Source organism: Pelobates fuscus, chromosome 8 (assembly GCF_036172605.1).
Source record: "Pelobates fuscus isolate aPelFus1 chromosome 8, aPelFus1.pri, whole genome shotgun sequence".
Lineage (NCBI taxonomy): Eukaryota > Metazoa > Chordata > Amphibia > Anura > Pelobatidae > Pelobates > Pelobates fuscus.
Window position 1 is genome coordinate 62,684,195 of NC_086324.1, and position 27,613 is coordinate 62,711,807.

Here is a 27,613-nt window from a genome sequence, read left to right on the forward strand (position 1 = left end):
ACTAACCTCTACCTCACATACATGTCTCTTGCTCTCTCCTAAAGGGCAGCACTTTACTCTTTCCTCCAGCTCTGCTCCACCTTATTTGATTGCTATTTCCTGTCCTAATGTTTTTTCCCCCCACTTCCTATAGACTGTAAGCTCATTTGAGCAGGCACCTCTTCAACCTATCGTTCCGGTAAGTTTTCTTGTAATTGTCCTATTTATAGTTAAATCCCCCCTCTCATAATATTGTAAAGCGCTACGGAATTTGTTGGGGCTATATAAATGGCAATAATAATAATAATTATATATAATATACATACATATATATATATATATATATATATATATATATATATATATATTTATATTTATATTGCATACCGTTACAAATACATTAAATTAATTAATGAAAACTAGTGGGTGTCGTGCTACCCATTCAACTAGAGCAATAATGTCACATATTAATTGGTTGGTTGTGAGAGAGAAGACGCAAAACAAATGCTAAGCACACAGGTATGATCTGCATAGTTATGGCAAGAACAAATATATCTCTGCCAGATAAATATCTAAAAATTTAAAAAAAAAAAAATCTATTAATTTAGGAGTTATAACCAGAATTGAAAGAGTACCCTCATAATTACAATACAAGGCCAACTAGAGAAAAGTGAATAATATTTTTTGACTTGTAAACCGTTCTGCTAATCCCCTTGATTTTAATTACAAGAGTGATTATAAAAACCGCTTCTCAAGCCTTTTCACTCAACATTCCTCCCCACCCTCCTATTATCCTGCACTGCGTAGAGAGAAAAATAAACCAGGCCTGTATCCTTCAACCGAATCTATTTCCCCTGGCTCAAAGCTACGTCTCTCTCTCTCTCTGCTCTTGCATCAGTCACCAAGGCATCATGCTGAGGAGCAGGGGACAACAGGGAACAGAACAGTCTAAGCTTTCCACTTGTAGCTAGTAATTATTTCTGAACAACTAATAGAACACTCAGGTTCAGGAGGGTTACATAAAGTGGTGTATTATCATAGAGACACATCAGCCAATAGCAGAACATACTAGTTCAGAAACGTGCTTATTATCCACAATACTCCCCCCACCCCACTTGGCTTGCAATGTGTGTGGGATGGGTGATGGAGTTAGAGTGTTACCATGAATGCGTTAAGAGGACAGATAATTAATTTAATTCTTTTTTAATTTATTTTTTAAACTCCAGAGCTTTTGCATGGAAATTGATTTTTAACAGCAAAAAAAATAAAATAATCTAAAACAAAATCCAGAGTATCAGAATTGTTGGGTCTGGCACATTGTTTGTACAATCCTGATGCCTATTATCATCTGCACTCAGAGCTGAATAAAGGACCTGCTGGGCGAGAAGTAGTAACAGTGTTTTGGTACAAGCTTATTTATCCTGGCAAGGGGTAAAACGCACATTTTACCAATCAGCACAAGCCTTTCAGTGTCACTATTGCATTACTTGCATAGCTAATTTGGGTTAACTAAACGTTTTTTGTTTAGATATACTGCTTATATCACAAGGTAGATGTGGTTCCTATATTCAAAAAGGGTTCAAAATCCTTGCCTGGAAATTATAGACCTGTGAGCTTAACTTCTGTGGCTGGTAAAATATTTGAAAGATTATTAAGGGATTATATTCAAGAATTCCTTGAGAAGAACATGGTTATCAGCAAAAATCAGCACGGTTTTATGAAGCACAGGTCGTGTCAAACTAACTTGATTGCATTCTACGAAGAAGTACCGTATATACTCGAGTATAAGCCGAGTTTTTCTGCACATTTTTTGTGCTGAAAAACCCCAACTCGTCTTATACTCGAGTCAATAGTCTGTGTTATGGCAATTTGCATTGCCATAATACAGACTGGGGGCTGTGGGGGCTGCAGAGAGCGTTACTTACCTCTCCTGCAGCTCCTGTCAGCTCTCTCCTCCTCCGCGCCGTCCGTTCAGCACCTCGGTCAGCTCCCAGTGTAAGTCTCGCGAGAGCCGCGGCAGTGTGAGCTGACAGAAGAGCTGAACGGACGGCGCGGAGGAGGAGAGAGCTGACAGGAGCTGCAGGAGAGGTAAGTAACGCTCTCTGCAGCCCCCCTCTCCCCCCACTGAACTGCCAATGCCACTGGACCACCAGGGAAGGAGAGCCCCCCTCCCTGCCATGTATCAAGCAGGGAGGGGGGACGAAAAAAATATATAGTAATAATAAAAAAATAATAATAATTCAATTAAATAATAAATAATAATAAAATAATAATAATTAAATTAAATTAAATAATAATAATAAATAATAATAATACAAAAATAATAATAAAAAAATTTTTTAAAAAATTGCCCACCCCCCACCAGGGCTCTGCAACACACACACACGCTGCACTCATACACACACGCTGCATTCATACACACACTGCACTCATACACGCTGCACTCATACACACACGCTGCATTCATACACACACTGCACTCATACACACACGCTGCACTCATACACACACTGCACTCATACACACACGCTGCACTCATACACACACGCTGCACTCATACAGGGCCGGACTGGCCCACCGGGATACCGGGAAATTTCCCGGTGGGCCGTCGGCAGCAGGCTGTTCTGTCTCTGCTCCCCCTCCCTCGCGTGCAGCTTAATGAGACCGGGGCCGGATTATGACGTCATATTCCAGCCCCGGTCTCTTTCTAGTGCGCGAGGGAGGGGGAGCAGAGACAGAACAGCCTGCTCCCCCAGCGGCCGCCAGAAGAGCTTCCCCTGCGGCCGCCAGCACAGCTCTCCATGCTGCTGCAGGTCACCCACATGTCTCCCCGGCCCCAGGGAGAAGGAGGAATGGACAGAGGCGACTGGGTCCTTGATTGTGAAATCCGGTCCGTTGGTAACTGTGAGTGGGGGCAGCATTATGGTGTGGGATTAGGCCGTTGAGCCAGGCCACAAGACTAAATAAGTAGAAAAAAGGTCCATAGAGACCCGCTGTGGGAGGAGGTGAAAAATGTTAAAAACTTACTGGAAACACGGGCCTTTGGTGAAGCCATACATTTGTTACATAGAAAAAGTGATTTGCTAGTGGGCTGCTGATTATTTTGATGAATCTATTTTCTTGCCCCCAAGAATATGGTGTCCTGCAAAGTAATTTGATTCAGTGCCAAACCAAGCCTGGCTTTGGTGCAATCTCTGAGCATATCTTACAGTACGCATCTGTAGAGACTCAAAATTTTAATAAAAAAAACAGAATTCCCTTTTTGAAATATTTTTTGTGTGGAAATTCTTGGGTGAAAGAGAAATCTATAAGGATAAAATTTAATTTGTGTCAAATCAGCATATATAGAGATACACTTAACATAAAAAGGAAAAATAACTATGCGAATACGCCCTCTTAAAGAAACGGCGTTGGCCACTCCTTAAACCACAAATACTTTAGTTCGGCACTGTCATGCCGAACTTACCTTTCCCCAATCGATTCCTCTTCTCTCCCTCTGCAGGATCTGTTATTCATTTCTTCCTGTCTGCTCTAGTTTTCTTTAAAACATAAGACAAAGTAGGGACCATTTTGTCTTATGGAGGTTTCCTACCCCTGACCATCTCTGACAATTCTTACCTTTCCTCCATGTTCTCGCATTGCTTCCTGTCAGGATTCCCGAACATCCTGTCATTTAGATATATATTACTCAATCATCTGGGGTGGCAAGACATAGCCCTACATATTACATGCGAAAATATATGGTGCAATGACTTATGGGGCTGGCATAGATTTTTTTTTTCCAGGGCTGCTTTGTATCCCCAGTCCGGCCCTGCACTCATACACACATGCTGCACTCATACACACACGCTGCACTCATACACACACGCTGCACTCATACACACACTGCATTCATACACTCACACTGCATTCATTATACACACACTGTAAATAAATATTCAATTAATATATTTTTTTTAGGATCTAATTTTATTTAGAAATTTACCAGTAGCTGCTGCATTTCCCACCCTAGTCTTATACTCGAGTCAATAAGTTTTCCCAGTTTTTTGGGTAAAATTAGGGGCCTCGGCTTATATTCGGGTCGGCTTATACTCGAGTATATACGGTAAGTAGTAGTATAGATCAGGGTGTTGCAGTGGATGTGATCTATTTGGACTTTGCCAAGGCATTTGATACAGTTCAACACAGAAGATTAGTGTTCAAACTCAAGGAAATCGGTCTAGATAAAAATGCTTGTTCTTGGGTAGAACATTGGCTTAAAAACAGAGTACAAAGAGTTGTCGTTAATGGTAAATTTTCAAGCTGGACAGAGGTGGCAAGTGGTGTCCCTCAGGGGTCTGTTCTGGGACCCCTTCTATTTAACATGTTTATAAATTATCTTGAAGACAGCATTGAAAGTCATGTTTCAGTGTTTGCAGATGACACAAAACTTTGTAAAATAATACAATGTGAGCAAGATATTACTTTGCTGCAGAGGGATTTAGATAGACTGGTGGACTGGGCACTCAAATGGCAGATGAAATTTAATGTTGAAAAATGCAAAGTTATGCACTTCGGCGTAAAGAATACACAAGCAACGTATACCCTTAATGGAAGCGAATTAGGGATAACAACACACGAAAAGGACTTGGGAATTGTTATAGACAACAAACTATGCAACAATGTGCAATGTCTATCAGCAGTGGCCAAGGCCAGTAGAGTATTGTCATGCATGAAAAAGGGCATTCATTCTCGGGACGAGAATATCATTTTGCCTCTTTATAAATCACTGGTAAGACCACACATTGAATATGCTGTGCAATTTTGGGCACCTGTTCTAAAGAAGGATATTATGGCACTAGAAAAAGTGCAGAGGCGGGCTACAAAATTAATAAAAGGAATGGAACATATCAGCTATGAAGAAAGGTTAACAAATTTAAACCTACTTAGTTTAGAAAAACGTCGCCTGAGAGGGGATATGATAACATTATACAAATATATTCGAGGCCAATACAAACCATTGTGTGAAAATCTATTCACAAACCGGACTTTACATAGGACACGAGGTCATGCGTTTAGACTAGAAGAAATAAGATTTCGTCTAAGGCAAAGGAAAGGTTTTTTTACTGTAAGAACAATCAGGATGTGGAATTATCTGCATGAAGAAGTGGTTTTATCAGAGTCCATACAGATGTTCAAACAGCTACTAGATGCATACTTGCAAAAACAGAATATTCAAGGATATAATCTTTCAATGTAGGGTAATAACCGCTTGAGCCAAGGATAAATCTGACTGCCATTCTGGGGTCAAGAAGGAATTTTTTTCCTAGCTTGTTGCAAAATTGGAAGTGCTTAAAACGGGGTTTTTTTGCCTTCTTTTGGATCAACAGCAAAAAACATATGTGAGGAAGGCTGAACTTGATGGACGCAAGTCTCTTTTCAGCTATGCAACTATATGTACCGTATATACTCGAGTATAAGCCGAGTTTTTCAGCCCATTTTTTGGGCTGAAAAACCCCAACTCGGCTTATACTCGAGTCATAGTCTGTATTATGGCAATTTGCATTGCCATAATACAGACCGGGGGAGAGGGGGGCTGGCAGAGCTGTACTTACCTTTCCTGCAGCTCCTGTCAGCTCTCTCCTCCTCCGCGCCGTCCGTTCAGCACCTCGGTCAGCTCCCAGTGTAAGTCTCGCGAGAGCCGCGGCTCTTGCGAGACTTACACTGGGAGCTGACAGAGGGAGCTGCACAGACCGCGCGGAGGAGGAGAGAGCTGACAGGAGCTGCAGGAACGGTAAGTACAGCTCTGCCAGCCCCCCTCTCCCCCCCCCCACTGAACTACCAATGCTGGACCACCAGGGAAGGAGAGCCCCCCTCCCTGCCATATATCAAGCAGGGAGGGGGGACGAAAAAAAAATATTAATAAAATAAGAAATAAAATAATTAAAAAAAATTAATAATAAAAAAAAAAAAAGGGGTATAAGGACCACTATGGGAGGGAGGGGGTGGGTTAAGGACCACTATGGGAGGGAGGGGGGTATAAGGACCGCTATGGGAGGGAGGGGGGGTATAAGGACCACTATGGGAGGGAGGGGGGGGGGTAAGGACCACTATGGGAGGGAGGGGGGGGGGTAAGGACCACTATGGGAGGGAGGGGGGGGATAAGGACCACTATGGGAGGGAGGGGGGTATAAGGACCACTATGGGAGGGAGGGGGGTATAAGGACCACTATGGGAGGGAGGGGGGGATAAGGACCACTATGGGAGGGAGGGGGATAAGGACCACTATTGGAGGGAGGGGGGTATAAGGACCACTATGGGAGGGAGGGGGGGTATAAGGACCACTATGGGAGGGGGTGGGATAAGGACAACTATGGGAGGGAGGGTGGGTATAAGGACCATTATGGGAGGGAGGGGGGGGTATATGGACCACTATGGGAGGGATGGGGGGGGATAAGGAACACCATGGGAGGGAGAAGGGGGATAAGGACCACTATGAGAGGTAGGGGGTGGGATAAGGACCACTATGGGAGGGGAGGGGGAAGTAAGGACCACTAGGGGAGGGGAGGGTAAGGACCACTAGGGGAGGGGTGAGTCAGGACCACTGGGGGGGGGAGTGAAAGAACACGGGGGTGGGGAGGTAAGGACCACTGAGGGAGGAGGAGGGGAAGTCAGGACATATGGGGGGGGGGAGGGGGCGGCAACATTTTTTTGCCTACGGCGGCAAATATCCTTGCACCGGCCCTGCACACACTGCATTCACACACTGCATTCATGCACACACACTCTGCATTCATGCACACACACACTGCATTCATGCACACACACACTGCATTCATGCACACACACACTGCATTCATGCACACACACACTGCATTCATGCACACACACACTGCACTCATACACACACTGCACTCATACACACACTGCACTCATACACACACTGCACTCATACACACACGCTGCACTCATACACACACACATACGCACACACTGCATTCATTATACACACACTGTAAATAAATATTCAATTAATATATTTTTTTTAGGATCTAATTTTATTTAGAAATTTACCAGTAGCTGCTGCATTTCCCACCCTAGTCTTATACTCGAGTCAATAAGTTTTCCCAGTTTTTTGGGATAAAATTAGGGGCCTCGGCTTATATTCGGGTCGGCTTATACTCGAGTATATACGGTAACTATGTAACAAGAATGTATAATGTCCAAGTGATCGTCAGGAGAGGGGTACACAGTGTGACCTCATGGGATGTAGTTAACGCTCTTCTTCTTCTATCAAGACTGACACAGAGCAGCTGGCTGTGACTGGGGGTGGGGGAATGACCATTGAAACGTTTCCTGTTAGACAGGGTAGAGGAAGAAGTTCCTATACTGCTAACCATGAGGTCACACTACAGATAGGGCAAGACACAAACGGGTGGCTATGACACAAGGAGATGTAAAAGAAAAGGCGCAAATAAGATATAAGGGTGTATCAGACACAGAAGGGCAAGAAATACAGGAGGAAGGGTTACAGGAGCGTAAGATACACTAAAATGGGGTAAAATTCAAAAGGAGGGCTAAAATAACACAAGAGACAAATTAATAAAAGATAAAGATGCAAAAGCACACATAAGAATGGCAAAACGTCCGGATACAATACTTGCAGAGTGTAAAAGAGGCACAAAAGTTGGTGAGATACAAAGAAAGGACAAAAGGATGGGCGAGAGCAGCAAATGGGGGTTAAAACATACACAGACAAAGACACATTTTCGGGGCCGGCAACAGGTGTCTTCGCATGTGTAACCAAAAAACCTTACACCAGCCCTGTTTACATGAGTTATCTTTCATAGAGCTATCCAGCAAAGCTCTTGAACTCTCACTGTGCATTAGCTCCTTTTACGTCAGCAGACATCAGCTGCTGCTTCTGGTCTCTGTGTACCCAGTGTAAGAAAGTTTGCTAGCATGCATGCATGCTTATTTAAGGTGCTATAGTCTCAATGTCATCAATGTACTTGCATGTGCGCACAAGGACAGATGTAAGTTTTTACCTAATGTAAGTAGTTTACTAGAACAAAGATAACTCAAAAAAACAAATCAGCCTAACTTCTCCCTTAAAGGGACACCATAGTCACCAAAACAACTTTATCTTAATGAAGCAGTTTTGGTGTATAGATAATGCCCCTGCATTCTCACTGCTCAATCCTCTGCCGTTTAGGAGTTAAATCACTTTGTTTTTTAACACTAGTCACACCTCCCTGCATGTGACTTGCACAGCCTTCCTAAACACTTCCTGTAAAGAGTCATCTAAAGTGCATCCTTTTTTTATTGCAAGTTCTGTTTAATTTAGATTTTCTTATCCCCTGTTATGTTAATAGCTTGCTAGACCCTGCAAGAGCCTCCTGTATGTGATTAAAGTTCAATTTACAGATCAAGAGATGAAATTGTTTAAGATAAATTACATCTGATTGATAGTGAAACACGTTTTTTCATGCAGGCTGTGTCAATCATAGCCAGGGGAGCTGTGGCAAGGGCTGCATAAACAGAAACAAAGTGAATTGACTCCTAAATGGCAGTAAGTTGAGGCATGATCTATACACAAACACGGCTTCATTAAGCTAAAGTTGTTTAGGTGACTATAGTGTTCCTTTAACCCCTTAAGGACACATGGCATGTGTGACATGTCATGATTCCCTTTTATTCCAGAAGTTTGGTCCTTAAGGGGTTAATGTAGCCTTATTGTAGTATTAGGTTGGTTTTCATACTCCAGTTAGTGTTTAGTATTGTTGTTTTGCTCAAGTTATAATATGAAACACCTTCTATGAATTCGGAGACGCTAATGATGCATTGATTCAGCAACAAAGTATAGGACCACATGCTGAGCTGGCAATGTGATATCGGCTGTTTTTCTGGATGGATTTGGAGCTGCAGCCTCTTAATCCAGCCCGGTATGCAATATAGGGATTTTTATGGATTTAAATTTTTTGTGAGATATCAGAAATGTCAGTCACGAGTCGTTAGCTTACAGCTGCCTTATGTATTATATAGCTGAGCTAAATTGCATTATGGCAGATAAACAGCTACAGAGCTGGAGATATAGTAGTGGATTGCAGAACCCAACCAATTACCTTAAAGGAACACAATTTGCAAAACAATTACAGTTTGTAGATGTTAACATCTGCAAATCTAAAACATGAGACTAGTGAATCCTTTTAATACTTCACAGAACGCTTAAACGCTTTCATTGTCAGGAATCCTGGCTCAATGTAATACTAGGCTCAATGTAATACTATAGTGTCAGGAATACAAACACGCATTCCTGACACTATAGTGTTAAATTAACTATTTAGATCGCACGGGATGAGTTTACTTGCCTTTTTTTCCCAAGCCATGTTGGTCTTGCAACAGCTAACCCCACCTGGGTCCGCCTCTATGGCTAAGATCATCAATCTTGATGATCTCAGCCAATGCAATGCATTGGGAGGCTATTGCACATGCACGGCAAAACGCCACTGCACGCCAATCAGAATCTCCTCATAGAGGTGCACTGAATCAATGCATTTCTATGGGGAACATTCAATGCCTCCATGCAGAGCATCTCCATGGACACTCCAGTGCTGCACTGACAGAGGAAGCACCTCTAGTGGTGTCTAAGTGACTGCCACTAGAGGTGTAACCAGCCAGCAATGTAAACAATGCATTTTCTCTGAAAAGGCCATGTTTTTAATGCAGAAATAAACTATAGACATCAGAACCATCATTAGAACCATCATTAAGCTGCAGTGGTTCTGGTGACTATAGTGTATCTTTTTTATTTATTTATTTTACATTCTTTATTTTTCTCAGAATAGGATAAAACAAGCATTGTGCAACTTGGCACATACAACGGATTACAAATATAGCGGTATCATATGGAGATCATCAGTAATGTGTCTTATAGCAGAGAGAAAACTGTAGATAAGATTAGAATCACTGCATCGAGAGGTATATTGCATTTCCTATTGTTCATGGTACTAGGTTCACAAAATATATAGTCGATGTGAGAATTAGGGTGAAGTCATTCCATCAGTATATTATAAGACCATTGGGTATTTAATAAGGAGCCATAGTAGTGCTATTCATTTCTTACCACTCGACAATAGGCAGGTTTTTATGTAGACAAAAGCCATGTATCGGTTGGTGTGATACTCTTTCCTTGGTGACTATAGTGTATCTTTAACATCAATCGCTAAGTTATGATGGTGACTTTTCAAGAAAACAAATTAATTTAGGTAAGTTGGCTTCTTCCCTTACACCACACAAAAAGCTTTAAATATATATGGGGAAATTGGCATCGATACTGAGAAAATCCGCAGGGTTTTTTGCAATGGAATCAGTTTGTGTAATGTAACTTTCCTACAACGGGTCACATTTCTGCTACAAGGATTCAGTGAGTAACTGGTGTTATAGCCTAGGTGACAGTATACAGATTTGCGTTTTTGGAACCAGACAGTATAATTTGCTCCATTCCGTGCAGGCCACAGAAAGATGGCAGCCAAGCAAAGTGATACCAATAAAACGAGCCTCCCAATGACTGTTACCTGCATCGTCGAAAGAAGGGTAATGATGAATCTCATTATGTGATTATGTCACCTAGCCAGGCGTGTTACCTTAGAAACAGCCTCATTGTGGAGAATAGAATGGAAAATTCCATCTGAAATTAGTTCAGCATTTTTGTGCAAATTGCCTGCATTGTGGGCCTCGAAGGGTTTGTAAGGATTTTTCTCCCTTAATGCCACACTGTTCATCTCTCCTGTGAATAGGATATTAGGCAATCTATTTACTAACATGCATTATGTCATTACAGTCATTAGGGATCCATTAGTGGGAGGTAAGGGGCGCAAAAATGAGTGTCCCATTGCCAAATTACACCTTTTCCTTAGCGCACTGTATATCATCACGTTAACCAATTCTGTGCAGGAGAAGCTTCTTCCTCTCTCTTTTTATTTTTATTTTTTTTTAATTCTTTATTTTTGTAGTGCACAGGTATTACAATCAGGCTTGAGGTGCCCCAAAAGCAGTCCTCAGGCATTTTCCTCGCGCAACATGCGGGGCAAAAGCTTAACAGGCACATTTTTTATATTTTATGTAACATAAGTTAGGCTGGTAAAAATAGGTATATACTGTAATAAGGCTTGAACAATGTTTATGCTAGTCTATAGACGTTACAGGTTATGCATGTATATTATGATAGCTGCTTAAACATGTTGGTACAGTTTGATTATAGTAGCTGGTCAGGCTAGGTTTCAGTTAGTCGCATGAGTTCTGTTATTAGTCGATTAGTACTATTAGCAGTCGCTTTGACACTATAGCGGTTTAGTTAAACATACTTCTCGTCTAACTAGGCACATTTTTGTTATGAACAAGATTTTTACAGACTAGGCATAACTGACAGTGTGAGTAGGGCAAAGAAAGAAGCAAGCTGGAGAGAATGTGTGGGAGTATACAGCCACTGAGTATTGATAGTATAAAAACATAAAGCTCTGGATAGCCTTTTAGATAAACAATAACATGACTCAGGAGGAACAGATCAGAACATTTAGCCGGATCGGTCAGGTCAGCCCAGTGCCAGAGTCAGTTTCTTCTCCCCTCTCCTTCAACAATTGCTGCTCTAACAGGTAGACCTCAGGTCTTCCAAACAGGGATAGTCCTGCTCTCCACTTCCACCGTGCGGTGGCCATCTTGGATATGCCTCGTGGTTGCAGAACACCAGTGCTGCAGAGTTTGGGCGCCATAGGGGATCTCCCCCACTGCGGAGGTACAGGTGAGTGCTTTTCTGCTTCCCCTTTTGGTGTGCTAGAGGTTGCGGGCCGCCGATGTGTCTGCAGGTCATCTCGTGTCCCTGCCTGGAGGAAGGTGGGAGTGCCGGGTCCTCGCGGGAGGTCTCCGTGCGTTCAGTCGCGGTGGAGGTGGGTAGCTTGTTGAGGTCCGAGGGTGCAGGCGGATGGCTTCAGTTAGGGTCTGTTCTGTTTTTTGTCAGTGATCCGCCCTGGTTATTGTCGGTGCGGTTGTGTAGCTTGTAGGGCTCTGGGTTCGGCGCCATCTCGTATGGCCTCCGCCATCTTGATTTTGGTGCTTGGGTATGGCTGGTCGTGGCGGCCCTGTTGCTGCATCTGAATTGTTGTGCGGCGAATCTGTCCTGAGAGTGGGGACCGGGATCACCCCCCCGGTCCAAAGGGGGGGGGGGTACGGAGCCGGTTCCCCGCGGGCTGACATATGGTGTAGCGCTGTGTGGCAGGACAGCGGGGCAGCGGCCGTCCGCCCCGCTCACTGCCGAAGTAGGCCTCCAAAATGTCACCAGGGAATCTTCCTCCAGGGGACTGCAGCCCTCCGGGCCAGCCTCTCCCTGGATCCAGAGCCCTCTACCCACTGTGGGCCACCGTTGCCGGTCGGTTTTAGTTCAGTAATCTTATTTTTCAAAGCTTATTTGCTCTTAGGCAGCAGGAGCTGGTCTCGCATGCGACCATCCAGCCCGGCGGTCCGGCCCCGCCCCCTTCCTCTCTCTTTTTGAGAGTGGTTTCACAGATACGTTGTACTGCTATGATAACATTGAAGTTACAAATGGCTGACAAATTTCTAAATCTATTTACAGACATGTTAATGTCTAATATCCTTTTTTTTAAGTACACTGTGTACTGGAAGGTTAATCAGTAAAATATATCAGAAAGAGGACTTTCAAGTTACGATAAGGCAAGAACGGTAGTATTTAAAATATACTTGTCTTTCCTGGATCACAGGCTGGCTGTCCTGTTCATCCCAAATCATTAATGGGATTTTGTGATTCACACAATATTTGTTCATGAAGGCTACATATTTATTTATAAAATGTATTTATTTTTCAAATATTTTACCAGGATGTATACATTGAGATTTCTCTCATTTTCAAGTATGTCCTGCTCCACGATTATTTCTGGATTACCATGTTTCTTTAGGTGTTATTTAAATATAGATCCTACCATCCCTATCACCAAAGGCCAGCAAAAGATGACGGTTGTAAGAACAAGTCAGGGGCATAGTATCTGGGGCCTGCTGGGGCCTGCTGTACCCTGCGCAGATCACAGCCATGTGACAGACAATTTGAATGTCTTCACAGCATTTGAAACAGGTAATGAGAGGGCAGATGAAAGATAATTATGGGCCATAAAGACAGATTTATACAGACTAGTGGAGCAATTAATAGATATGTGCTGTGGGATGAGCAGCCTGTGGTTAACGCCTGTCAAACCCAGTATTAAAACTAGGTTCTGTATCTGAACCTTCATGTGCCATTAAGAGCTAATGTGTTCTTAGAGGCTAAAGCAAGGATACACTTCTTTCTGTTGTGCAATATGATCCAACATGAGTATCTGCATATAGGGGTTAGCATTGTTTCTATTGACTTTTAAAAGTCTGAGTGTGCATTTTTGTATATATATATATATATATATATATATATATATATATATATATATATATATATATATATATAAAAAAAAAACAATGCTGCCTGGATTTAGTGGGAGTTGCATTTCTTGTAGGCAGCTATTTCAGCTGCCATCATTATAATGGTGGCAGGTAATGCTTAGGTGTGTGACCTAACCTTGGGCAGACATATATAACCTGGTCTTCTTGAGATTATGGCACTAGACATGCTTGGAGGTAATTTGTGCGTTACAGAGAATAATTTTAAGGACGATGTTACCATCCATGCAGTATGCCATTCTAAAAAATGATTTAAGTCTGAGTGTGTTGCTAAGTGTTTTAGAGCCAAAATAAGTCTGTGAAAAATATATATAAAAAACATAGATATGGCCACTGTATGTGGTCAAATGCCTTCTCTGCATCCAAGGAGAGAGCAAGAGAAAATGTTCCCAACCCAACTGTCCACCGGATCAGGTCCACCACCCTTCTGGTATTCTCAAAGACTTGAGCGCTAATCTCTTAACTTCAAATGGGTTTCCATTTTTTTCTTACTGGGAATGAGAAACAGTTGGAATATCCAAACCAGTGACATGATAAGATTGGAATACTTACATCCATGAACTCCGCATTGGCTTTTGGTCCTGTTGTCTCATTCAGAATCTTGATGGCCACTGGTATCTTCACTGTCTCACCCTCAGGGACCCAAATACCCTACAGAAGAAAACACACAACAATAAGTATATGACATAAGATTACAAACCATTTTCCCATTGCAAAAAGCTGAGAAACATTGCATAAGAACATCAATAAAGAAATGTAAAAAAGAAAATCCCATGGGAGTTATCATTTCCAATCTCTGTGTACAGACTTTTAAATGACAAGTGCACACTTCTTACAGGAGGTTCTACATTTATAACCAAGTTATGTGTGCTTTGTTCTCTAAGTTTTTTCTTTAACTAGCAGGGGCATCGCTGGGATGGTGAGCTAAGTGGGTTCCTGAAAAGTCCTAGGTGTGAATTTTTCGACACTCTGCAGTGGTGGGCTGGAACTTTCAGAGATGACAGATATTACGCCACAAGGGAATGCTAACTGTTATACACTCAGACACACCAATAATATGGAGATCCTAGAAAAAGAGGGACATTAGGACAGAAAAGGGGATCAGAAGAAGAATTTGGGTCTAAAAAAAGTGACTGTTTCTCCTAGCTCAAGAAGTCAAACAATTAATTAACATTTTAACTTGAAATTTTCAATGATTTCAGGTCCAGTTCGAGACTTGAAGAAGAATTGAACATGGGAGCCACTGATGTTGGTGTTAAACGGTCCATTACCAAACTTGTTTTCCTGGCACTATAGGGTCTTTAGGTCCCCCCCACCCTCAGGGTTCCACTCCTGCTGGGCTGAAGGGGGCTGAAGTGGTTTCTCCAGCGCCGGGCTCCCTCAGCCGACGTCAGCGCCGAATGTGCATGCACGGCAAGAGGCGCGTGGGCATTCAAACAGTCCATAGGAAAGCATTTCTCAATGCTTTCCTATGGACGTCCAGCGTCTTCTCATTGTGATTTTCACTGTGAGAAGTGCGGAAGCGCCTCTAGCGGCTGTCAATGAGACAGCCACTCGAGGCTGGATTAACCCTAGTGTAAACATAGCAGTTTCTCTGAAACTGCTATGTTTACAGCTGCAGGGTTAACACTAGATGGACCTGGCACCCAGACCACTTCATTGAGCTGAAGTGGTCTGGGTGCCTATAGTGGTCCTTTAACCGATTATCCCCTTGAGCTAGGCCAGCACCCACATCATAACAACTACGTTCTGACAAATCTGGCATAGAAAGCTGGTATACTACCCGTAGTGGTCCTTTAAAATTAGTTAGCATACACTTATTTAATACCAACATAGGCTGATGGCTTTTGCATCTTATTTTGCTATGTTATAACTGGCCAATGGCAATGCCCAACCTGTCAATCCTTAAACATGGAATAAGATACTAAATAATAGACAGTTTGTAATGTGCTTATTCAGGAATTGCATTTAAGACTATGGAACTTTAGGACAATGACAGGACAATGTTCTTTATGAAGGGTTACATGTTAATCATCTATCTTCTTCTGGTTTCCTCGTAGAACATTTCATTTGGCGACCTTTTGTTTTTTATTAACTTTTCACATCATTAGTCATCTGTGGTACCAGTAATACACCTAGTCACTAACATTTCAACAGTGGCACATAAAGACTACAGACAACAAGCTGGGTCAGTTTTAGTAATGCTAAGATGAACTCAATGTAATGAATACCTCACTGGCTTTGAAAACTTAGCATAAACGGGATGCTCGATTGCTAAATATTAAGCATAATTGGTTACCGTAGACAAGATTACACATGTAGTATATTAATACTGCAGTATCTAATGTACTATTGAGGTAACCATGTGGCTGAGAATATGGCCTGCCTTGGGAAACCGACGTCTGCTAGCTGAATATCAATGTACTTTGTTTGCAGAGAGCAGACAAGCAAAATGCAAACAGCTTCAGGCCAAAACATCCCTGGATAAGGAAGTCGCTTTGTCATCTAACTAGATTGTGCACAAGACGAACAGGCTAGGGAGATCACTACTGCTTCGGCACATGCTGGGTTTAGTTGATATCGCTGCAGCTAAAATGATATCAGAAATATTTGTCCCATTCACCCGCCTTTACGTCTGACCCCTGCGGTTCATTTCCTGTCAAATAAACAAACAAATAAACAAAAAACAGCATCTTATGATAACAAAAATTAATAGCTGCCATTCCTACATTAAAAGCCAAGTACGTCATCTTAAATAACTGCAGAAATACATTTCTACATAAATGTGCACAACTACAATCATAAGGAAGCATAGTATCATCAACTATCAGGATCAATGCAACTCTGACGGCACGTCGCGCCATTTACAATGGGTTTATTGTTATACTTAACACTATTTTAAAACATTCTAAGAAGCTGCTGATGCTGATTTATACTTGTACCTGTTTTAATAAATGAATAAACTGACAGTCTTGTGACTGCATCAACACAACATCTATTTTCTTTTTGTTACGATTTCTCCACCCAAACCCTTTGATACTTACAATTTGTGTAGCACCCAAGGCAAATTCACTTATGAAAAATGTAATTGCATACAAATGGTAACAATTATCCTAGGTGATAAAACGTAGTACTACTTGAGATATCCCACCTTTGAATGCCTGCTATAGTCACACCAGAAGTGATACAACTTGGAATCCCAAATAATCAACCAACAATTTATTGCTAACACCCGTTGCCCCAGATAGACCCCTTGGATAGATTCTTTTCGGCAATGCAGCTGCAAATCAACGCGTTTCACGACTTGAGATAGATCCTATTCATAGAGCTTTACAATTCCATTTGAAATAATAGTGCTGGCTACACATGCAGGATTTAGGAAACAATGATCAACACAATGTCTATTTTTTTTTTCTCCAGAAGACAATAATGAATGGTAACAGATTGGACTTTAATTTTAGAAATGCTAATTTTAATGGGCTAAATGAATCCCTATGGCACACTGACTAGTCTGAAATGCTCTCAGGAAAAAAAAAGAAGAACAGAACTGGCCTGTTATTAAAGACACTGCAGAGAGAGTGGCTATGAGCAGAATCCTTTAAATTATGAAAAGGAAGAACAACTCATTAAAATACTTCAAAATGCAGCAGCTGGGTCTATTCACGAACTGGACCTCCTCTGCAATATGAGCTTTTGTTTTCACATTATAATGTCAAAGCAGATCTGTGGAGTACATTGAATATTTGACAGCCCTGAGCCAGTCTAAAATCTTGGTAGTCTCTAATTCACCTAATTGTTCCAGCTTGGCTACATGCAACCTAAAATGTTCAATTCTCTTGTTAATTCTCACAGTTTAATCAACAAACTTAAAGTAATACTGTTATCAATACAAACCTGTATTCCTAACACTATATTTCTCCTCTGCCACCTCTCCATAACGCCCCCTACCTGCGGCAGTTAAAGAGTTAAAAAACTATTTTCTAACCTAACGTATTTTTCGCTCCATAAGACGCACTTTTTTTCCCCTCAAAAGTGAGGGGAAATGTCTGTGCGTCTTATGGAGCGAATATGAAGCTTTACTTACCTGTCTTGTAGCGTTGGCCGGCAGCACAGGGCGCACCGCGGTACTGGAACTTCCGGCGGGACTGAAAGGAAGTGTGCACAAGCTGAGTGCGCACTTCCTTTCAGTCCCGCCGGAAACCGGAACCTGAAATTCAAGTTCCAGTACCGCGGTGCGCCCTGTGCTGCCGGCCAACGCTACAAGACAGGTAAGTAATTATGGGACAAGGGGAGGGGGACAGTATGGGAGAGGAGAATATAGGATAGAAGAGAAGAATTTGGGGGGGATGAAGTCTATGGGGAGGGGGGATATGAAGTCTATGGGGAGGGGGGGATATGAAGTCTATGGGGGGGATATGAAGTCTATGGGGGGGGATAGGAAGTCTATGGGGAGGGGGGGATATGAAGTCTATGGGGAGGGGGGATATGAAGTCTATGGGGAGGGGGGATATGAAGTCTATGGGGAGGGGGGGAGAGATGAAGTCTATGGGGAGGGGGGAGAGATGAAGTCTATGGGGTAGAGATGAAGTCTATGGGGAGGGGGGGAGAGATGAAGTCTATGGGGAAGGGGGGATATGAAATCTATGGGGAAGGGGGGGAGATGAAGTCTATGGGGAAGGGGGGGAGATGAAGTCTATGGGGAAGGGGGGAGATGAAGTCTATGGGGAAGGGGGGAGATGAAGTCTATGGGGAGGGGGGAGATGAAGTCTATGGGGAGGGGGGGAGATGACGTCTATGGGGAGGGGGGAGATGAATTATATGGGGAGGGGGGAGATGAAGTCTATGGGGAGGGGGGGAGATGAAGTCTATGGGGGGGAGATGAAGTCTATGGGGAGGGGGGAGATTAAGTCTATGGGGAGGGGGGGAGATGAAGTCTATGGGGAGGGGGGGAGATGAAGACTATGGGGAGGGGGTGGATGAAGACTATGGGGAGGGGGTGGATGAAGACTATGGGGAGGGGGTGGATGAAGACTATGGGAGGGTTGAGAAGACTATGGGAGGGGGGGACACTATGGGACAGGGGAGAAAAAAAATATTCTGAACAAACTGTAAGAAACACTATGGGACAGTTTGTTCAGAATTTTTTTTTCTGGGTTTCTTCCTCTAAAAACTAGGTGCGTCTTATGGTGAGGTGCGTCTTATGGAGCGAAAAATACGGTACATTATTCCTGTCCCTCGGCGCTGGTTCCGTCTCAACCTCCTCCTATGTCATTGGCGAGTATCACACGCACATTTGGCCTTCCCCATAGGAAATCATTGAATCAATGCTTTCCGAAGGGGGATTTAAAGATACTGGATGTTCTCATGCACAGCATGAGGATATCTAGCATAGTTTCACTGAGTCAAACTCCGTAAAGTAGCTGGAAGCGCCTCTACAGGCATTCTTAGTTTTACATTGTAGGGCAAAAAGGGACAGGGACAGTGACCCCAGAAACCTTCAATTAGATGAAGTGGTGTGGGCGCTTATAGAATCCCTTTAAAAGTTTTCAAAACAGCTTTCAATCCTCTTACATCATTATATGTCATTATGTTGAGTAGGTTGCAGGATATTATCACCAATAGAAAAGGGCTCTCTCTTTTTAATGTCCTGCTTGAATATATTATTGCAGCATATGTTAAAGGACCACTAAAGGAACCCAGCCCACTTCATCTCAATGAACTGGTCCGGGTGCATTGGCCCTATCGCTTTAACTCTTTAAAAAAAATGCCATTTTGTAGAAACTGAAATTACATTTATTTATTAAATATAAATCTAGTGGTTGTCTTCTTGACAACCACTAGACACACTACCACCTCCAAAAAACGAGTGTATGTCCTCAATCAAATGCTGTTCATAGAGTGCATTTAATAGGAGGAGCACAGTGTTTTGCGCTGCGTGCAATTCTTGTCCCCAATGGATTGGACAACATTTTGGAAGATATCAGCTCAGCAGATGCAGACGGAGTGGTGGTGTCTTGGTGCTGAAAATTCGGTAAGTAAAGTATTGATCAACTAAAAAAATCAAAAGACAATTGACAAAGGTCACAACAGTAGAAGGGAACTTATAGTCCTGAAGATGTGTGACTATTTGGCCTATTTTGCAGCATGGTTAGATTCCTGGTTATCTTTTAATGCAATAAATGATCTGCAAACCCTATAAATATGATATTAATCTGTTGATGAATGCGCATCCTTACTCAAAATACGTATTTGTGGTGAGTGTGCATTCTTCTGGGCTTTCCCAATATACGTCTAAGAGGATAATATAGTATATATTCTATATATATAATACATAGCATATAATATAGATCCTTTTGTCATACTATTGTACTTTCTTAATGTACGCCTATTGGACTTATTTACTAAACACAGAATTGTACTGAACTGAAAGCAAAAATGCAACTTTTAAGCGAAAAGCGCAGATTTGGAAAAATGGAGAATGTTGTGCTACTTGTATCGTGAATGTTTGTAGATCATAAATGCAGATCTGTAATGACAGTGTAGAGTTACACTAAGAACTATTAAGTATTTTATCAATTTTCAGTTGTTTCTTTTTCATTCTGAAATGTCACTGAATGTCAGATGTATTTGGTTAGTCTACTTACAGTCAACTTTTCATTACATTTAAACCTGGAAAAAAAAATCCAAATGATTTAGTTTTACTTTAATGAATTCTTTCTCTGTCGGACCTGGTCGGAACATATTGATTATTAAAATACAACCATTGTTCTGTCATTAAGACACTCACCTTATAAACTGTCCCAAATGCACCCGACCCCAGGATTTTCACCCTCTTTAACTCTGTCTCCTTCAATATTCTCAGCTGTGCTTGGTTTGGAGCTGTTCCACTTGGGGTCAATGGTTCCACCAACTAAGGACACAAAGTGTCAATAGACATTCACTCCGAGCAAGTGTCATACCATGATTAGTTAGAAATACCGTGTGGCCTACGTGCAGGAATGAGTATTCTCTAACCCCCTCCCTTTCAAATACATCTGATTCTAATTCATTGTACAATATTATAGAATAACGTTACTGCTCTTCAAATACAAATTGTAGTAGTAATAAAAATTATGATAATAACCTGTAGGGTAACATTATAGATAGTCTAATCAACATACTGAATGTCTAAGTTTATATGCTGCATAAACACGTGTACATGTCATAAACATAGCAATGGTAACAAGTTTTATTGTGTTGCACATTTGTTAAAAGTTTCCACTATTCGTTCTTCTGACGTTTCATCTGGCTATAGTTTGCATCGCGCACATTTTCATATTGATAATATTACATTTACAGATGTATACTGTGAACACAAACAATAGACACATATTATTATGCAATAAAGAACGAGATACAGGGACATGTATAATGTATAATCATTCTATCGTACACAATGCAATCTTATTCTAACATTACAAATGCCTAATTCAGATATTATTACATTGGCTAGCTGCAAAAAAATGTGTTATTCCAATACATTTATGAAAAATGCATTTTCCTGGCAGATGTACTTAGGAAGCAACCACCTGTAACTGTGATTATTTTATTAATTTTAGGTCACTGCAATGCTTATCATTATTATGAATAATACAGAACTGCCTTTAAACATACGTTAAAAAGGAACACACTGTTTATAACAAATTGCCCATCTCCTTGCAGGCAATGAAAGGATTTTACAAGTTTCGAGAATTTGATAATGTTGCTTTCCACGCTATCTAGTAAAGGGCTGCTATCCTTGAATCTGATCAGAAATCTACATCTGTAAGAATACAGCACATATATAATCAGCAAAGTCAAGCACAATATATTGAAGAAGATAAGAAGATTCCACAGGAAACATCATTATAACTTATAACATACAGGACAAACATGATTATTCACTAAAGTGAGAATTCAAAGTGAATTTAAAACTGAATTTCAAATTTAAGGTCAGGGTAGTTGAATGGAAACCATAACTGACTTAGAGAATTTTTCTAGCTCGGCTATTTTGACCTTACATTTGAAATTCACTTTGAATGCACTTTGAATTATAACTTTAGTAAATAACCCTGATATAAACATATGGATAAAACATAAAAATGCCCAGTGGGTTTTACGCATAGGTATCCTATGACTTATGGAGAACAGCTTGAAGTTAGACCTTTATTTACATATACTGTATACAACTATTATTTGAGAAATCGAGCCAGCCAGAGACAACAAGAGGGAAAGATACAAAAGTATTTGCATTATGTAAGAAATAATTTAATGTAGCAATAATTTGAATTTTTTTTTTTGCTCTTTGATTATTTTACTATTTTTACATCCAGATTTCTTTACCTCTGTCTCCAGGAATCTGCGCAAAGCTCTCTTTTTCTTGATACTTTTACGTCGAGCATACACTGCACAGGTCAGTCCCATAATAACTATGATGAACAGTCCACCAATGACACTGGCTGCGATGAGTGGAGTTCTAGAGAATCAAAGAGATACATTGCACAATAAGTCCCAGCCAGAACACAGTGAGGTACAATATTGAGTCAAATGAACAATGGCTACAAACAATATGCATATGGTCCTCTAGGGGGTGACACAACTGTAATACACTTCTGAAGCAAAGTCGTTGATTACGTACAACATATTAAGAAACTTTTTTAAGTGCAGAAGAAGAACTAAAAAAAGGTAAGTAAACTTAATTGTCTGTCTTTGTCAAAATTATGCTTGAGGAAATATTTACCGTGTAACTTGATTCATCAAGTGACTCAAATAAAGAAAAAAATATGGAACAATTTAAGAGTGTTGAACCAGGAATCACAACATAAGAAAGTGCTGCCAGGCACGGTGGCGGGACCGGCAATCCCCAACAAAGATAAGGGATGCAAAAACAGGCAAAAAGTTCCGGCATAACGCCATTAATCATGTACATGAGTATGGCTCATAGGACAAAATGTTGTATGTTTTTGTGTCCCATCTGATAACCCATTACTATATTTGACTTGCTACTACCGTGTGGTGTAGTAGTAGGTATGATGAAAGTTACCAGAATTTGAAAAAATAGATAGCCCAGGAGATAAAAAAAAAATAGCTTATTTACATACAGGCATTGTTTTTTTTAGCAGAGGGTAAATATTTTATCATATGGTAAAGTGTGATAAAATGCAAAATTTAGACAAAACTAGCCACTACAGGCTTATTGTGGCTTTATTTGGTCATTCTATTGTTGGCAGACATATAGTAATTCAGGCTTTAAACTAAAAACGTAGTTAATCAGCTTAATTTCAAATTCTGCATTTCCTTGCGAGACAATAAAATTCTGCTGAAACAAAAGTTTATGTATAATGTGTATTGTCTCCATAAATATAACACTGAACTCAGCATGAATTACTGACAAGGACTCCTGCAGAGTTATTCTGCCTGGTAGCTCATAGAGAACATGAAATTAATCCTGATAATCTTCTGATATTTATTACAGCAGCAGTAACTGCCCAGAGTGGACCCCAAAGACTATGGTAATACATCCCTTAGTATTGTGCTGGTTTTTCGTCCACAGACAGCGCAATCTAACATTGAACCTTCATAAATGGCAGAACAGAAGCAGATTGGTTATTACCGTCCTAGTGCTTGTCACACGGACCACCAGGCTTGATAAATATACTGTAGTCTATTGTGATGGCAACAATAATAGCTTGATTTGTGGCTACGCACGATACAATGTCAAAGGTTTTGCTAATGGATAATAAACAAGGTGGACATGGCAGTGCAACTGTCAACAGTTTGTGACGTAAACACTTGAAGTAGGGCACTAAGAGAAAAAAGTTTAACATTGAAAAAAATTCTAAATTAAAGTTTTTATAAAAATGTATTTACAGCTGTCTAGCTCAGTGATAGTGAGCAGGTAATCACCGTTTTGTAGAATGACTGTACCACCCATGATGCTTTGCCAAAGACTGGCAGTATTTCTAACAAATTATGTTCCTGAAAATAAATTATTGTTTCTTTCACAGCATTAATAAAACAAACGCAACCAGAAAGAATTTTAAAAAGATGCAGTTTTATGCTGGGAAGTGCATTTCGAGCTTGCCTTGCCCACTTTTTTTCTGTTTCCTGTCTGTGGCATGTGGGCATAGGTAAATTAACTTTTTTCTTAAGACTCGGGAATACATTGTCAAACTAGCAGCACCAGTTCACCTAAAACGTCCCAGGTAGATTCAAAGGTGATTTTCAAAACTGTACATGTGTCATCAAATATAATGCCTTCAAGAAAAATGGCTAAGATGCAGTTGTAACAAGTAGTCAATTGTTTATTAATTTACTCTATAAAAAAATGTATTTCAAAAAAATCACCTTACTGGCATGTTGATCACATTGCTACCCCCTTGTATTTCGCCTTAAGCCAATCTCTCTTTATTTTCAATGAGACATAATTTTAGGTATATCTCCATCCGCTGATACATGCATCCCTTTGTATTTATCACTTTGATTTGTTTGACAGTTTATTTTACATTTGGATTAATTCAGCAAATTGTAGGGAATTGAAAATCAAATTTAAAAATGTAGGCAAAAATAGCATAAGAATATAGGGGTATTTTTTAAATAACGTTTTATATCCCTGACATGATGTAAAAAAAAAAAAAAAAAAACATACCTTTTTTTACCGTGCCCAAGATGTACAATTCCCTGGTTAATTCCGGAGACTCCCTGGCCTAGTGAAACGCTGTCATAGTTATTCATTAAAGAGTGACATGTCAGGAGTTGAAATTGAATTGTAAGAGTTACACTACAAAGTGAAATTTCAAACTGGAGGCCACAATAGCCAAGCCATCTATGTTTTCAATTGAGTTACTTCCTAAAATATTAAACTTACTTTGAATTCAGTTAACTATATAACCATGTGTAACTTATTGGTTTGCCCGCTATGCTCTTATTTGTTTAATGCATTATAGAGATGACATATGTATCACAAAAATGCAAAAATAATACATTCAATTAATTCTAACTATTGAAGTCACTGAGCTTCCTGTAAGTCCTCAGGATTTGCATCTTTTGCGGAGATCACTACCCATACCAGGAAGTGACTTAGCCAATCACGATGCTGCTGTAACTTTCTATGGCGGTGATGGGTTTATCTAATTATTGCGTCATATGCAAAATAGGAAAATCTGGTTATTGTAATCCAGTTGACAGCTTTCTACCAACTCCCAGATATGTAAGCAATGGCATCTAGTGCACTATACTACACAGTATACTGGCACAACATAGCAAAACTATATCATATAACATAAAAACAAAAACCAGTAATGATTAACAAACAAAAAAAAAAAAAAAAGCGTACTGAACTACAAGTGCAAATTAACCTACACATCACACCTGGAGTATACCCTTAAACTGTGTTCTGTTCTGTTCTGTTCTGCTCTGCTGTGTCTCTCTTACTTCTTGTTTTTAGGGTTTTGTGTTTTTTTTTTTTTTTTTGATTGCTTGGTTTTATTTCATTCAGAGAGCATTTAATTGTCTGAGTGCCGAAGGCATGAACCAAGCAATGCTAAACACCAATGCATGCAGGGGGTTAAAAAAGCAGCGCTTCCAACTAGGTAACAATGAACAAACCTCTTGCGAAAAGAAGTTGAATCAACCATCATCAGCAATTTCATCCCTGATAAAGCAGCTCTGCGAAAAACTATATGCTATAGCACAGCTAATAGAGAGGTGGCATTCTGTGCATAGAGATAGGCAGTCAATTATCTCTTTAATGAAGCGATGCTCTGATTACAAAGCCAACTCTAGCTTGCTTCCCCCTGTGTATTAGTTGAGCAATACACAATGTGCTTGGTTTAGTAGGATTTCAAAGCCTAAGAAGCTCAATGTTATTGTCTTATCGTATTATTGGCTGCAGCATTAACTTGGTAAGAATGGTGTGCTAATTTGTCCAAGACATAATGAAACAAGGTGGAGAATCTGTTCTGATAAGGCTAATACTTTCTCAGCGTCCGGAACGGAGCTTCTGAATTGCAGGAATATACACTCAATACTGTCAGTTACCACCGTATTTTGTGACGGAGCACTAACAGAATACATTTAGACATTTTGATTTTTCCATTTAGTGTAGAGGAGAGAGCTTGCATGTAATTTTCCAGAAAAGCACTTTCTAAGCAGGGTGGGAATGTCCACGACAAACAACACAATATACGAAAGGCAATAATGTATTATTACCGAGGTGGAAAGTGTTAAGAAAGAAAACAACAATATAAGACCTTGAATTGTTTGCATAACATTCTGCGATAAGAACTGAGTGGACACACAAGGTTATCTATCTAGGGACACTATAACCATCAAAATAACTTTAGCTTAATAAAGCAGTTTAGGTGTATCGATCATGCCTCTGCAGAATTTGTTTATGACGACCTAGTCACACCTCCCTGCATGTGACTTACACAGCCTTCCTAACCACTTCCTGTAAAGAGTCATCTAATGTTTTCACTTCCATTATTGCAAATTCTGTTTAATTTATCATTTCTTATCTGCCTCTCTGTTAATAGCTTGCTAGACCCTGCATGTAATTAAAGTTCAATTTACAGACAGGAGGTAACAACTTTTAAAGTAAGCTACATCTGATTGAAGGTGAAATAATAGCTTTTTTCAAGCAGGCCATGTCAGTCATATCCAGGGGAGGTGTGGCTAGGGCTGCATAAACAAAATTAATATACCTTTATGTTGATGGAAAAAGCATGAAAAGTGCTTCCATTACTTCATTGTCTATACACTACAAGCCTAGTAATGACCATATACAAATCTGTATGTAATAATATTTACATACAAAAGACATGGGCAGTTATTCACTAAAGTGTAAATTAGAATTTTATTTAAAAAAAGCTGAATTGAAAAAAATCTCCAAGTCATTCAATGCATACCTCCCAGCATTCCAAATGGACAGAGAGGGATACTTTAAGGCACACTGTAGTCCCCTAGACCATTTCATATCATTGAAGTGGTCTGGATGCAGAGCTCACATCTCCTTAATCCTGCAATGTAAACATTGCAATTTTTGAGAAACTCCTTTAGTGGCTGTCAGTATGATAGTATGTCAGCCACTAGAGGTGCTTTAGCAAGTAAAACCGAGTAAAATATTTAAATGCCAGATATTTATTTAGGGAAACAGCTCAACAGGACAGTCAAATCTAGTGGCATGATCTTTATTTTTTCTGATTGCATGAAATCAATCTTATTCATACATAGATAATTAAACTTATCTGGGAAGTGTTTAAAGGAATGCTATAGTCACCCAGACTATTTCATCTGAATCGGTGCAGAGTCCCTGTCCCTTCAACCCTGCAATGTAAAATATGCAGTGTTTACATTGCAGGGCGAACTCCTCCACTAATGGGTGGGTCAGTCACACTGAGCTACTAGAGGTACTTCCGTGGCACAGACTAAGTAAAACTCAATCACGTTACACAGAAGCCCCATAAGAAAGCATTGATTCATTTCTATAATATGGGAAAGTTTGATTGTGCATGCGGCGCTCGCCACGCGCATGAACATTACATCTCCATTGCTTGTCTATGAGGAGCATTGGAATGGACCATCGTGGAGGAGGACGTGCCTCATATGTGATATCAGTTGGGGAGCCTCGGCACTGGAACAAGGTGACAATCTTAATTTAAAAAAAAAAATGGCACTGGGGGTAAGGGGGAAGACACCTGCCTAAATAGGGACAGGAACACTATAGTGTTAGGATACAGGTTTGTATTCAAATGCTATAGTTGTCCTTTAATTGTAGGGGTGTGAGTGAGGGTGAGGCTGAGAAATTGTAGGTGACTTACTAATAACAATTTATGCAATTACAATGTGATTTAAAACAATATATTCTGTTTACACAGACTGAGTTCTAAACACATTTATTGTAGTTTAAAGACACATTACTGTAAGTATTATGGCTGTGGAGCTCTGTTATACATTCAGACACACCAACAAAAGCTTTCAAACAAATTCCATAGGCATCTCAGACTCTGGCCTACCAGATGTTTCTGAAGTACAACTACCATGATTCTCTGCCTAACTCTGAGTAACAGATGGTTTGGGCCCAACATAGAGAATGTCCCTCCTAAATAGGGACAGTTGGGAGATAAGCCATGTTTTCAAA

The 27,613-nt window shown here is 40.5% G+C and overlaps 1 protein-coding gene across 1 annotated transcript in view; it reads right to left on the minus strand.

Annotated features, from left to right (window-relative positions):
- ERBB4 (erb-b2 receptor tyrosine kinase 4) overlaps positions 1-27,613 on the minus strand; it is a 797,331-nt gene that overhangs the window by 122,408 nt on the left and 647,310 nt on the right. Inside the window, exons 17-19 of the mRNA XM_063429955.1 lie at positions 21,817-21,949; positions 20,243-20,365; positions 14,008-14,106 (exon numbers count right to left, since the gene is read on the minus strand). Coding sequence (XP_063286025.1) covers positions 14,008-14,106; positions 20,243-20,365; positions 21,817-21,949 — 355 coding nt within the window. The remainder of the gene's footprint in view (positions 1-14,007; positions 14,107-20,242; positions 20,366-21,816; positions 21,950-27,613) is intronic.